Raw genomic sequence first — 12,345 nt, 5'->3', positions numbered from 1 at the left:
CCAGACCCCAAGCATGCCAAGGACGTAAGCAAAGCTGGTAGGAAGTCCAAAAAACACAGGAAGGAAAAAAAGGTTCCTGACACGGAAGCCTTTCCTCCCCAGGANGCTTGGCTCTGTGAGGCTGGGGATGCCCTGCACTCATGCTTAGAGGGGGCAGANGCTGAGGAACAGGCAGCCTTGGGGCAGAAAAGGAAGCAGGGGAGCCCCAAAGATCACAACATGAAGAAAAAGAAGAAGAAGACCCACCAGGAGGGAGACATCCTCCTGGTCAACTCCAGGATCTCCATGGAGAACAGCCTGAAGAAAGGGGGTAAGAAGTCAGTCAGAAGTGAACCTTTGGAGTTCATCCCGATAGACAGCCTGAAGGCTCCTGGGAAGAAGAAAGTAAAATCCAAGAAAAAGGTGGAACAGCCAGTTGATGAAGGGCTGACTGTGAAAAGGAAAAAGAAAAAGAAGAGGAAAGAGAGTGGAGTAAAGGAAGACCCCTGGCAGGAGGAAAAAGAGGCAGGTTTCATTGGAGTCTGGGGGTGAGGTTGCCATATGGGTACCTGCATACATGTCAGCACAGGCATTTGTGCATTTAGCTGACAGAATCCCAGCATGTGCATGCGTACATGCATTAATGTGTACTGGAAAAGGATAGGAATTAACTGGTTTTTTTTTTTTTTAGTAAACTGGATCCTGAGACTCCTGTGGTGTCACCAGTAATGCAGGCGTCCTTCACTATCCATAAGTGGGGATCATTTTATGTAAATGTCTTGTGACTTGCTGTGTCTCAGGAGCCAGTAGCTATCAGCTATAGGCTGTAGTGTTGCTCCTAGCTTAGTAGATCTCCGAGTATGTTAGGAGATGCCAGTGTCCTTTCCCAAAGTCTCAGCAGCCCAAGAAATGACCATCTGCAATGGGAGCAAGACCTGGCTTCTCCAGCTCTGTGCCAGCAGCCATGGCCCTCGATTTTCTGAGGAGTGCCTGTGAGATATAGGGCCATCAGGAAGCTATTGCTGGCCTGCGTCTACTTTCCCAGGCAGGGTTGGGATGATGGGTGACTCCCGTTGCTGCCTGCAGGGTGGTTGTGGTTGCTGGCATTCTCCCAGCTTTGTCCTCATGCATTAGGCTCTGTTTCGCCACCCACAGCTCAAGTGTGAAAATCAGAAGACAATTTGAGGGAGTCTTCTGTTTTCATGATGTGGGTCCTGGGTAGACTTAGGTCAATCAGGCATAGCAAACCAGCTCTGCTGCTCTTTATTCAGGAACTCTGAGCTAGGGAGATGATTTCATGGGTAAGAAAGAGTGCTTGCTCTGTAAGCATTGGGACCGGAGTTCAAATCCCCAATAGTCACCTTAAAAGCTTTGCATGGCAGTATGTACCTGTAACTTCAGTATTGGTAGGGAGGGAGAGACGGACAAGATTCCTTTGAGTGGCCCCATCTTGAGGCAATGAAGAGTGATAGAGGAAGACACTACTTGTTTCCACCTGTGTGCACAGTGTGCATGCAAAACACAAAATTCAGGGTAAGATGAACCTGGAGGTTTAAAGCTAGCTCCCACTCAATTTTAGGACCTCTTTCTCCCAGGAGACCAGGGAAAAGGTATCCCCTCTGCTTCTCATCTACCAGACAGCTCGCACAGTTTACTGAGTCACACACAGGCCGGGCCAGGAGTAATAGTGTAAGGAGGGGTAAGGAAAGCTCCCCACCCCACTGGGGCCAAGCGCAGCTTCTAAAGAAAGAATACAAAAGCTTTTTGTCATTCATAATGGACCAGGAACTGATTGCCCCTAGCCTGCAGTTAGAGGGTACTCTGAGGACCTAGATAAATATGGTTGGGATTAAGACCCAGCTAGGCCATCTGCAGGCCAAGGGTTACTCAGTTGCACACCATCCATTGAGTCAGGAGACCTGGATTCAAGTTAGCACTGCCACTGAGCTACAGAGTGACCTGGTTGTTTCCCTTTACCTCTCTGAGCCTCCTCTTCTTTGTGTCATCTGGTTTAGTGCCCCCATTGGCTGGGGAGGAGCATGAAAGGGAAAGTGAGCAGGGCTTTGTTGTCTCAGGTTCCGACTTGATGACAAACCAGTGCTGCCATGCTCTCTGGATTTTTCTTGGACCATAAGACTGTACTCAGTGGACTGCTGGAGCTAGGGCTGTTCATGGCTTGCCTGAGCTAACACCTTGCCTTCTTTGCAGGAGTCAGACACAGACTTAGAGGTGGTACTGGAGAAAAAAGGCAACATGGATGAGACCTGCATAGACCAGGTAGAACCCAGCCTGTCCTGTGTCCTCCCTTACTTCTTATCACCCCCTAGATACCCTCACCACCTGTCAGGTCACAAATTCTGGGCTTAGGGGGATTGGGGTCTCCGAAGGTGTCTTGTCTTAATTCCATGGCACCCCTCTGGGGCGGGCAAACTCAGCCCACCTGCACCTGGCCAGGGGACCCCAAAGCCGCTGTGACTTTCTGAGGGTCCTGACAGCCCCTCTCAAAGAGCCTACTGAAGAGTGTTGGGAAAATGGGGAGCTGTGATCCTATAGCTAGAGCAGGCAAACATGCCCAGCCGTGCCGTGGGATATCTCCACCAGTTCAGGAGCTTGAGAGATATCTTACAGACTCGTATCAACTCTGTCATGTGTATATCTCTCTATGTGGGATCTAGACTTTGTATAACTGGGATGTTTTTATGTTCCTTTACCCTGGGGCCTGGCAGGACTGAGGAGCTGTGGGGGCCTGGTGTTAGTCTGTGCTTCGCTGGCTGCTGACCCTTCTCTGTGAGGCAGCATGGGTCTTTACAGGCAGCTCTAGAGAAGGGGGATATCTGCTGCCCAGATAGATGACACCTGGTCCCCATGGTGCCTGCTGAAGCAGCATTGTAATAGAGATCAGACAGCCCTGCCTCCTAGGTCCTCATCTCCACCTTAGGAGAAAAGGAAGATAAAGTTTAGATGTGAGGAGGGCCACCCAGAAGAGATGGTGTGTGCCAGACCTGCTGTGGAGCTGTGGGTGTGAGGGAACTGCACTTGGTGGAGGGCTATGTATATATGGCCAAGGGAAGGGCCAGGGGAGAGTGATGTGATGGAGCCTCTCCAGGGTGGGCCTGGACCACTGGCCTTCAGGGCTCCTAACCTCCATGCAGGGCTAGGAGTGTTCTGCTCAATAGGCCAAGGTCAGTAATGCCATAGTGGCCCAGGACAGCCTGCAGAGGGGCCAGCCATGGGGCCACAGCTCTCCTGGGGCCTATCCCTTGGCTGGGGTCTCCTTAGCCCCTTAGGACACAGCCACATGTTGAGCAGCGGTAGCTACCCAACACTGCAGAGCTGGACTTTGCTTCTCTGTGCCTACTAAATGTCTCTGAGGCCTAAGGATGGCCTTGAGTCTCCACTTCTGTTTTACCCATAAATACTGAAGGGTGGGTGTGTGTAAATGGGAAGATGACATGTCTGAGAATCCTCCTGCCCACTGTCATAAATGAGCTGCTCCTGCGTGCTGCTAGCTCCTTGCACTGTGTGTGGCTGAGACGGGAGGCAGGCAGCATGCGCAGTCTGTCTTCACTGTGTCTGTTGTGTTGAACCCTCACCTGTTTCCCCTCATCCCTGCTTTTCTGTGCTACAGCAGCTACTGTAGAGTTTGTGTTTGGAATTGTATGAAAAGTACCCTCACTTCAAAGTTCCGTCACGTAAAGGGGAATCAGAGTTGGACCTAAGTTCCTGAGAAGGAAGCAAAAGCCCTGGAAGCTTCTGTAGTGCTGCTTCCCCAAGCTCAAGCTTCCCAGTTTCCGCAGATAACCGATCCACTGATCAGAAACGGGGGGAGCTTTGCGGCTGCACGACCTGTGCAAGGCAGCATTGCTGGGATTCCAGCTTGTGTCCAGCTTGTTTCTAGAAAGGAGTGCTGTCCTCATGGAAGGTGACCACAATATGCACTGCACAAGAGAGGGCCTCAGCATTTCAGTTGGCCAAGTTCCCACACATCACTGTTACCAGATGTTCTAGTAATGGTGGATCATCCTATTTTACAAGAAAATCACTTGTCAAGAAATTGTGCCCATGACAAGTGTTTCGGGCCAAGGGACCAACTATTAACCAGAATGTCCTCTGCTCTGGAGCAGAGTAAAGCTCTTCACCTTCCACTTCACCTTCAAGTAGCATTAAGATCAGTAGAGAACAGGGTTGCATCGGCCTCTTCATTTGATTTAGTTGCTTATTTACTCATTTCTTTTGTTCTTGCATAGGTGAGAAGGAAGGCCTTGNAAGAAGAGATTGATCGCGAGTCGGGCAAAACAGAGGCTTCAGAACCCAAAAAGTGGACGGTGGGTTTGTTGTGGTGGGCTTGACACCCAGAGCCTAAGTGCCATCCAACTAGGTGCAGATTGGACAGTGCCAGCCGACTAGGTGCAGATTGGACAGTGCCAGCTTCACTCCTTCTAAAGGGCTGCTGAGGAGCTGGCCACTGAGATGTGCCCCTAGACTGCATGTCCTGTTGTGGACAATGGGGTGACCTGCAGTCTGATCGCAAGGGGCTCTTTGTAGTTGCAGGAAGGACCCATGGAAGGCTGTTAGGAGCATGCAGGAGGAGTGGGATTTGGGGCTAGACCTCTTAAGGCACCCTTGGGAAATAATCCAGACCCTATCTGAGAAGGTAGGAGATGATATGAGGGCCATGGACTTGGCCACGTAAGTTTTACAGCCTGGCCATAGCATTGCCTCTTTGTGCCTTCAGTCAGCTTCATAACCTCAGTTCCTAGCTGGCATCTACCTGGGCTGGCACTGTGCTGTGTGCCGAGGTATATAGGACCCTCATCAGCAGATTCTATGTAGTACCTGAAAGGGGTGGGTGTTGGGATGGTGTGCTGTACTAGATGATTAGAAGTCAAGCTTCTCAGGACAGGTGACACTTAAGATCCTGAATATGGTGATACTAGTCCTTAGCAGACAGGGCAGTGGCAAATGCAGGACCCAAAAGTGGGAGTGGACTCAGACTGAGCCCTTGTAAAAGCCAGGCTGATGACAGGGTAGCAGGAGCAAGCTAATGTGCCACACTATTATAGTCCAGGACCACAGGGAAGTTTCTACTAGGTGATGACCTGAGGGAGCCACTGCAGGGCATAGGTACAAAGGGGACTAAGAGGAAGAAAAATGTTACTGTATGTGTGGGAGGTGTGGCCATGGACTTGGAGTGAATTCAGGGTGAAAGGGGAGGACCACACATACCTGGAGGGAAGGCCAGCCTACCTACTCTGTATTTAGCATCCTGTTTAACAGGTGTTGGCCCATTTTCTAGAGGACTTCGAGGCTTAGCGAGAGAGGTTGTGACTTGATCAGCCACACAGGTGAGACTTCATCCCAAGCTGCATAACTTCAGGGTCACTCAGTCTTGGGGACCTGAGCCAGTCTTACAAACCTGAGGTGGAATGGGTCCTGGAAAGTTCTCACATTTCTAGCAAGAAGGGTTTGTACACTGGGGATAAATAGAGCATCTCTGCCTCCTGACCTTTATCTTGTTAGACTAGAAGAGTACCTGGCTGCTGATTGCTATGCTGTGGGGGAACTTTGCTCTGTGGAGGATGAAGGAAGGGTGATGACGTGCTCTGTACTATGGCGAGGAGGAGAAGGGTTAGGGAAGATGGTTGCTCGGTGCTTAAAGCACTTGCTACTCAATCATGAGGTCCTGAATTGGGATTCCCAGAAGCCACATGAAAGCCAGACACATAGCACAAGTGTCTGTGATCCCAGAACTCCTATGAAGTGATGAGTCTGTTGCGTGATACTGATATATGGAGGTACAACAAAACATATACTCATTCCACATAGGGAGCCAATGTCAGACCAAAGTAATGATACCACCAAAGCTTGATAAACAAATTACTTAATTGAGGTTACAGGAGTATGGGTTACTTGGAAGAGCATGGATAACCGAAAGGCAGCTGTATTACCAAAAGTCTTCCCCAGCTTGAATGACAACTCATGAAGTCTAGAGCACTGGAGCATTCTACATGATTTGCAGGTAGTTCAATAGATATGCAGTCCTTACTGCTTATGTAGCGTTGAGGAGGGAGGGGCCTTATGAACCTGCTAAGTTTCAGGGACTGTAAGACTTAGTGAGTTGTTTACGTCCTGGGTCTTAATAAGCTCTTCTCAGAATGAACTGCTTAAAATCAGAGGATCAATATACAACACAGGCTATATAGGAGGTTCTCTGGAAGCTCGAGGCCAGCCAAGCACATACAGCAGAAAAATCAATAGAGATCTTGAAGTGTTCTTGCTATCACCATGTGTTGGGAGAAGGTAGAGCACAGATTAGCTTGATGTGCAGTGATATTTGTTAGAAGCCAATGATGGGCTCTCAGGCTGGTCATTCCCGAGTTGGGAATCATCTGAATATATCACCCCCATTAAGCTCTAGGCCTCATTTCCTCACCTGTAGTGTGGCAGTGAGTAGCCATGTTGAATGAGATAGTTCATTGCGTGGCTGAGAGTGGGGGAAGCATTGATCTTCAAGGGCAATCTTCAGAACCCAAAAAGTGGACGGGAACCCAGTTTGGCCAGTGGGATACTGCAGGCTTTGAAAATGAAGAACAGAAGCTAAAATTCCTGAAGCTTATGGGTGGCTTTAAGCATCTGTCCCCGTCATTCAGCCGCCCTCCCAGCATGACTATCAGATCCAACATGGCCCTGGACAAGAAGTCTTCAGAAATGCTCCAGCAGAGTCTGCAGCNTGTGTGTGTGAGACTTTATAACTTCTACTTTCTGAGATTAGTCATGTATAGTATTTCATATAAATAAAATCCATGCCTAAAGCACAAATAGTTTTTGGAATGTGTGTGTTTTGCCCTGACTAGTTTTGAGCAAGCCTGATTTTGTCTCCCAAGTAGCTGCAACTTGAAGTATGTGCCACCAGGGCAGTATAGCCTGAAACACAGCTGAGCCACAACTTGGATGTATTTTCACAAGTAATAGTAGGTTCCAGGTTGTGAATCAGCAGTCAGTGCTTCTGGCCAGTAACTGGACTGCAGCCCAAGGCAACCAAGGGCAGTTATAAGCTTACTGAGAAGCACTGCCAGAGTGCCCAGCAGCGTGTGGATCTGGATGTGCTCTCTAAGTCAGAAGTGATCAGCCAACAGCTGGAAACACAGCTGGAGTTACGGGATAATTAGTTACAGGGAGGGCACTGCAGTCTTCATAGCCCAGGTTGACCTTAAACTCAGGGCATCCTCTGCCTCTTTCTCTTAAGTGCTGGGATTACTTACTGGTGAACACCTCCATGCCTCATGCCTCCTGGACATCTCTACTGTGACTATCAGGCGTCCCAGATGAGACCTCGGATTCTCTTGTATTCTAAATCCAAATGTGCTACGTATGTCTGGAAAAGAGTGGGCAAGCTGACATTCCCCAAGGTGTTTAATAGGACACTGTCTCTACCCTAAGAGTGTGATGTGCAACTGGGGGCTGCTTTTCAGCAACTGGAAACACCCTTCTGAAAAGAAAGCACTGAACCTTGGCTGCTCTTCACTAGTGCCCACAGATCCCTGGGCTGGGAACCAGAAGCCTTGCCGACGCACACCAAGACACTGCTATCTAAAGAACAAGCAAGACTGGGTTTTAATGTTCTGTCGGTTCCCCTTCTGTCAGAATAGCCAAGTAGAAGGCAAGAGCTTAAAACCAATCTGTATAAAAATAACACAACCTCTAAATTCCAGGAAGAGTTCATGGCAGCCAAGCAGATCTTCCAGGATGTGGCACTGGGGCTCCCAAAAGGCAAGTTCTCAGGTCCTGGTTTGCAGAGGGAGCCTCAGGGCCAGCTCTGACAGATGATTCATGTCAGGTTGTTTGCTTCGCTTCTTGATGTAGTCCAGAGTTTTCACCTAGAAAGAACAGCTCCAGCTTAAATTTGCTTTTGCGACTCTGACCTGGGGCTGGAGCCTCTTGTGAATTGCCTCTAAGTGAGCTTACCCTGCCTAGCTGAAAACGGGGCATCTCCTCTGGGTATCATTAAATTCAGTCTTGGGGCCTGGGCACGTAGCTCAGTTGGCAGAGTGCTTACATGCACAAAGTCCTGGGTTTCATCCCCAGCACCACAAAGCTAGGTAAAGGGAGGAGGCTCTCGAGTTTAAGGGAACCAGAGCTGCTACTTGAGACTTGTTTCAGGAAAAGATTCAGACTTTGCTGTGGCCAGGAGTGGGTGATTAACATTTTCAGTAAAAATGGAAAGGGCGTGTCTGGGAATGTTTTCTAAGAGAAGAAAGTCACCCAAAAGAATTTTTGGGTCTGGCACCCATCTCAGGGGTGACAGGGCACCTTAAGGTGCTGCTGATGCTGTGTCAAGGTCAGTGTCACTCTGGCTGGCAGGAGCCCTGGTGCTTACCATAGTCCTTGTATCTGCACAGCCGTGTCTCTGTGCCAGGTGCCATAGGTTGACAGAGAGTTGGTTCAGCTTGTTGTTACGAAGGTCCCCGTGGGCTAGGATGCTATTGAAGAAGGAGAGGCCCAGCAGGCTCTGTCGCTTCAGAGCCTGGAAGAGAGAAGGGAAGATATGACCTTGTCCTGGCACACTGGACTGGTGCAGTGCAGATGTTCTTGGTAGGGTGGTCATGGCAACTTTGCCATGTGTTTGCTGAGCCCACCTACCACCCCTGTAAAGTATCACAACACGGAAGGAGGGAGGGAGGGGGGACTGAGACACCACTAGCTCTGCTTAGCCCCTGGCTGTCACCCTGGTTAGGAGAGGGTTGGAAGTGAAGCCTAACAGCGGTGGAACAGCTGTGCTCTGAGCACAAGTCAAGCCAGAAGGAATCCTCAGCTCTCAGCCATGGCTCAAGCTTCTGAAAGCTGTAGTCATGATTGCTGATCCTAACCAACACAGCTCCTGAACCAGGGCCCACGTTCTGCGTTTACAAGACACACCATTCGCACGGAATGGTAGTGCACACCTAACTCTAGCCTCAGGAGGGAGAGGCAGAAGGGTCAGGGGTTCTAAGCCTGGCGAAGTTCGAAGTCAGACTGAGCTATGAAAGACCCCATCTCCAAAAGTCAAAGAACAAAGAACCTCCCGACACTGTGAAGACCTTTCTGGAATCTGGCTTTGTGGGATGACCTATGAGGTACCTCACCAAACAACCTTTCAACCATACATGACCAGCTTTGAATGGCAGAGACAATGGGAAAAAGAAACAGTATTGCAGTGACTGCTCAGGTGAAAGGCCACAAAGAAAGCCACGTCTATAGGTGGGCATCTGCTTTTCCTTCCCCATCAAACTTCCCATTAACATTTCATCATAAAACACCCAGTTTGGGTTTCCAGTGCCACAGCCGATTATAAACGACATTACTTGGTATGTGTCGGGGTGTGAAGGCACACTGGCAGACAGTAAAGACAGAAGGACCACCGAGTTCAAGGGAAGCCAGGTAGTGCCTCACACCCCCTAGGTTCTCTACAGGTTTTTAATGGGGTGGGGGAGCTCTTTTCCTGTGAGAACTGTCATTTCCAGGAAGCTCTAGGGGCCTGGCACAGGTCCCATCCCCCCTCCCCCAAACAATTTCTCCTAGCTCATAAGTAAAGCAGAACTGAATCCTTCATGTGTCTTTGACAATTTTGGAACCAGGATGGCTCCCAGGATGAGGGTATGGGACAAACAGGGATACTTAAGTGCTGGGCTCCCAACAGCAGGAACCAGACCTCCACCTGGGTGGCAGCAGGCTGGACAGCTTGGCCCTCATGGTATCTGCTGGAGCTGAAATGGGGTCTTATGAAACAGGATACACTCACTGCCAGCTCTCTACACAGTTCCCCCTCCCTCGATACTTTCTTTGTTTTTTAGATATTTCTTTTATTTACATATGAATATTTTCAATAGGTGTTTGTATGTGTACCACAAGGTACTGGATTCCCTGAAATGGATGGTTACAAGCCACCATGTGGGTGCTAGGAACCAAACCCTGGTCTTCTTGAAGAGTGACAAGTGCTTAACTGCTGAGCCATCTCTGTGGCCTCTCATTCATTCATTGAGACGGGGTCTCTCTTTGTAGCCCTGGCTATTCCAGAACTCAGGCTGGCCTTGAACTCATAGAGATCTGCCTGCCTCTGCCTCCCAAGTGCTGGGACTGGAACTAAAGGCATGCAGCACCACACCCGGCTAGCCTCAGCCTCAGGTAGTCTACGCTGATCTCAAACTCTCAGTGTAGGAAAGATCATCATCACCTTGAACTCCTGACCTTCCTGCTTCCAATCACAAATGCTGGGATCACACACAGTTTTATGCTGTGCTGGGATTAAAACCAGGGCTTTGTGCATGCTAGGCTAGCAACAATGAATTATATCCCCAGCCCACTGTTTAAGACAATCAGTGACCATCCTGTCTTAGCCTCTGAATGCTAGAATTATAGGTACATGCCACTGTGCCCAGCTTTTCTGTTTGTTTCTAATTGATATATAATATATAGAGAGAGCAAACTAAAAACCTTGCAAGTTGAGAGCAGAATCATGTGTACCAGAGGCTGGATGAGCTGAAACTGGGTGTCAAGGAGTGCTGTGAGGCAGAGAACAGCCAAGGCCAAGGGCCTAAAGTACCGGGAACCACAATTCACTCCAATTTGTTTCCCTTTCACAATGGACCACTTTGTAACTGCCCTGCCTTGCAGCTTCCAGAGCTTGTAGAGAGGTGGAGAGGGCAGGTACCCACCTCGTCCTTGGCCAAGGTTTTCAGGTGCTCCAGGATCTGAGCCATCACAGCCTCACACAGCTTGCTGTTCTCAGCCAGGAACTTGGAGTCTCCCCCGTACAGGCTGTCATTGGAGTCAACTGGGTATACAAACAAGAGCAGCATGTCACATGGATTGGCAGGTGGCAGATGGCAGGAAGGCCTGCAGGGTTTATGGGCCAAGATGACCCACACGCTTTGGGATTCACTAAGAAAACATCTGGCCCGAGGCCAGCAGTGTGGAAGTAATCCCCCCACTGACCATGCCTGGAGGGACAGCAATAATCACAGTGACCCTCTCAACATCTGCCAGGTACTGTGACAAGCACGCTCTCTGTATTATAGAAGGGGCCACACAACCAGCACTAGGAAGAGATGGCATGTGCATCTTCAATGAGTGGAGAAACCGAGGCTCAGAAGGCAGCCTACACACTTACCATTGCACCCAGCTACCTGCCCTGGGATCCTTAACACCAACTGGCTAGCTTTATAGTTCTAGAAGGTTCTACTTACACTACCAGGGAAGACAAGTATTCAACACTCCTACCCAGATGTGAACCCTGACACCTACAGTAATGACTGAGATGCCCATCAGAGCCAACAGTGGCATGAGTGCTTTGGGAACAGTCAACTACTTTCTGACTCATGCCTGCCATCATGGTTCGCGGTCCAATTGCTCCCAACGCTTCTAGGCCTGACAGTGTCTCCTTCCTCTCTCATAAGACAGCATCTCTCTATTATTCAAGCTAGCCTGGAAATTACTCTGTAACCCAGGCTGCTCTTGAACTCACAGCAACCCTCCTGCCTCAGCCTCAGAGTGCTAGACGTACAGGTATGAGCCACCATACCTAGCTCTTTAACAAAGCCTCTGCTTGGCCCAAACCTCCTGTGACAGCCACAGCCTAGAGAAGGACCGGTTCAGCTAAGGATGGCTTGAGTACAGCTTCCTCTTCCCTCCCTCATTCGAAGAACATGGTCTCTGCTGGACAGGGCAATCTGTGGTGGTCGTTTGGGTTTTCACTTCAGCGACGAATCTCAGGCAATCTTAGTTGTCCTCTTATCAGGGGCCAGCTCTGTGGCTCTCCCTATGGTGACTGGCGTCATCCCCTGCATGTGGCACAGAGCAGTTCAGCTGGTCTCCACTGTGAACACTTGAGTTGTGTGTTTTTGTTTGTGCAGGGCTCGGGGTTAGAATGTACATGTCAGGCAGAGCTCTAACGCTACACTCACATCTCCACATGCATTTCTCGGGAGCTGCCCAGCTTGCTTGCTTATTTACTTACATACACTAAGGTCTCCCAGTGGCACAGAAAGTACTCGTTAGTCTAGGCTGGCCAGCCAGTAGCCTCTGGGATCACCTGTCTCTGCATTCTAGAGGTCAGCATGCTTGAGTGGCTCGTGCTTCACCAACTCAGCCGCCTTCCCTACCCCTCCTCTTCGGCTGGCTAGCAGCAGCCTGCACCAACACGAACACAGCTTCTGCCTTTCAGAGCCTGTGCCTGTCCTCCATGCTCACAGGGCCACTCCCATTACAAGGTTACTCCCTGTAACTTCTTCCATCCCAATGCCCAACACGAATGTCCCCATGGCTGGGTACAGTGTTGTTAGGTCAAGTGTCTAGTCGACAGAAGAAAGAATCGATGCCAGGAAGAAGTAG

The 12,345-nt window shown here is 49.7% G+C and overlaps 1 protein-coding gene across 2 annotated transcripts in view; it reads right to left on the bottom strand.

Moving 5' to 3' along the window:
• Window positions 1–7,570: 7,570 nt before the first annotated feature.
• The window catches only part of Vps35l (VPS35 endosomal protein sorting factor like), a 103,293-nt gene continuing 98,518 nt past the window's right edge, over window positions 7,571–12,345 (bottom strand). For both annotated transcript variants that reach the window (XM_021192584.2, XM_029546221.1), the window contains exons 29-31: window positions 10,671–10,789; window positions 8,357–8,503; window positions 7,571–7,856 (exon numbers count right to left, since the gene is read on the bottom strand). In XM_021192584.2, the coding sequence (XP_021048243.1) occupies window positions 7,758–7,856; window positions 8,357–8,503; window positions 10,671–10,789 (365 nt within the window). In that variant the 3' untranslated portion in view covers window positions 7,571–7,757. The remainder of the gene's footprint in view (window positions 7,857–8,356; window positions 8,504–10,670; window positions 10,790–12,345) is intronic.

The sequence above is a fragment of the Mus pahari genome, chromosome 1 (assembly GCF_900095145.1).
Source record: "Mus pahari chromosome 1, PAHARI_EIJ_v1.1, whole genome shotgun sequence".
Classification (NCBI taxonomy): Eukaryota; Metazoa; Chordata; class Mammalia; order Rodentia; family Muridae; genus Mus; species Mus pahari.
Note: the sequence above shows the minus strand (reverse complement) of the source record. Positions and strands in the feature narration are given on the sequence as shown.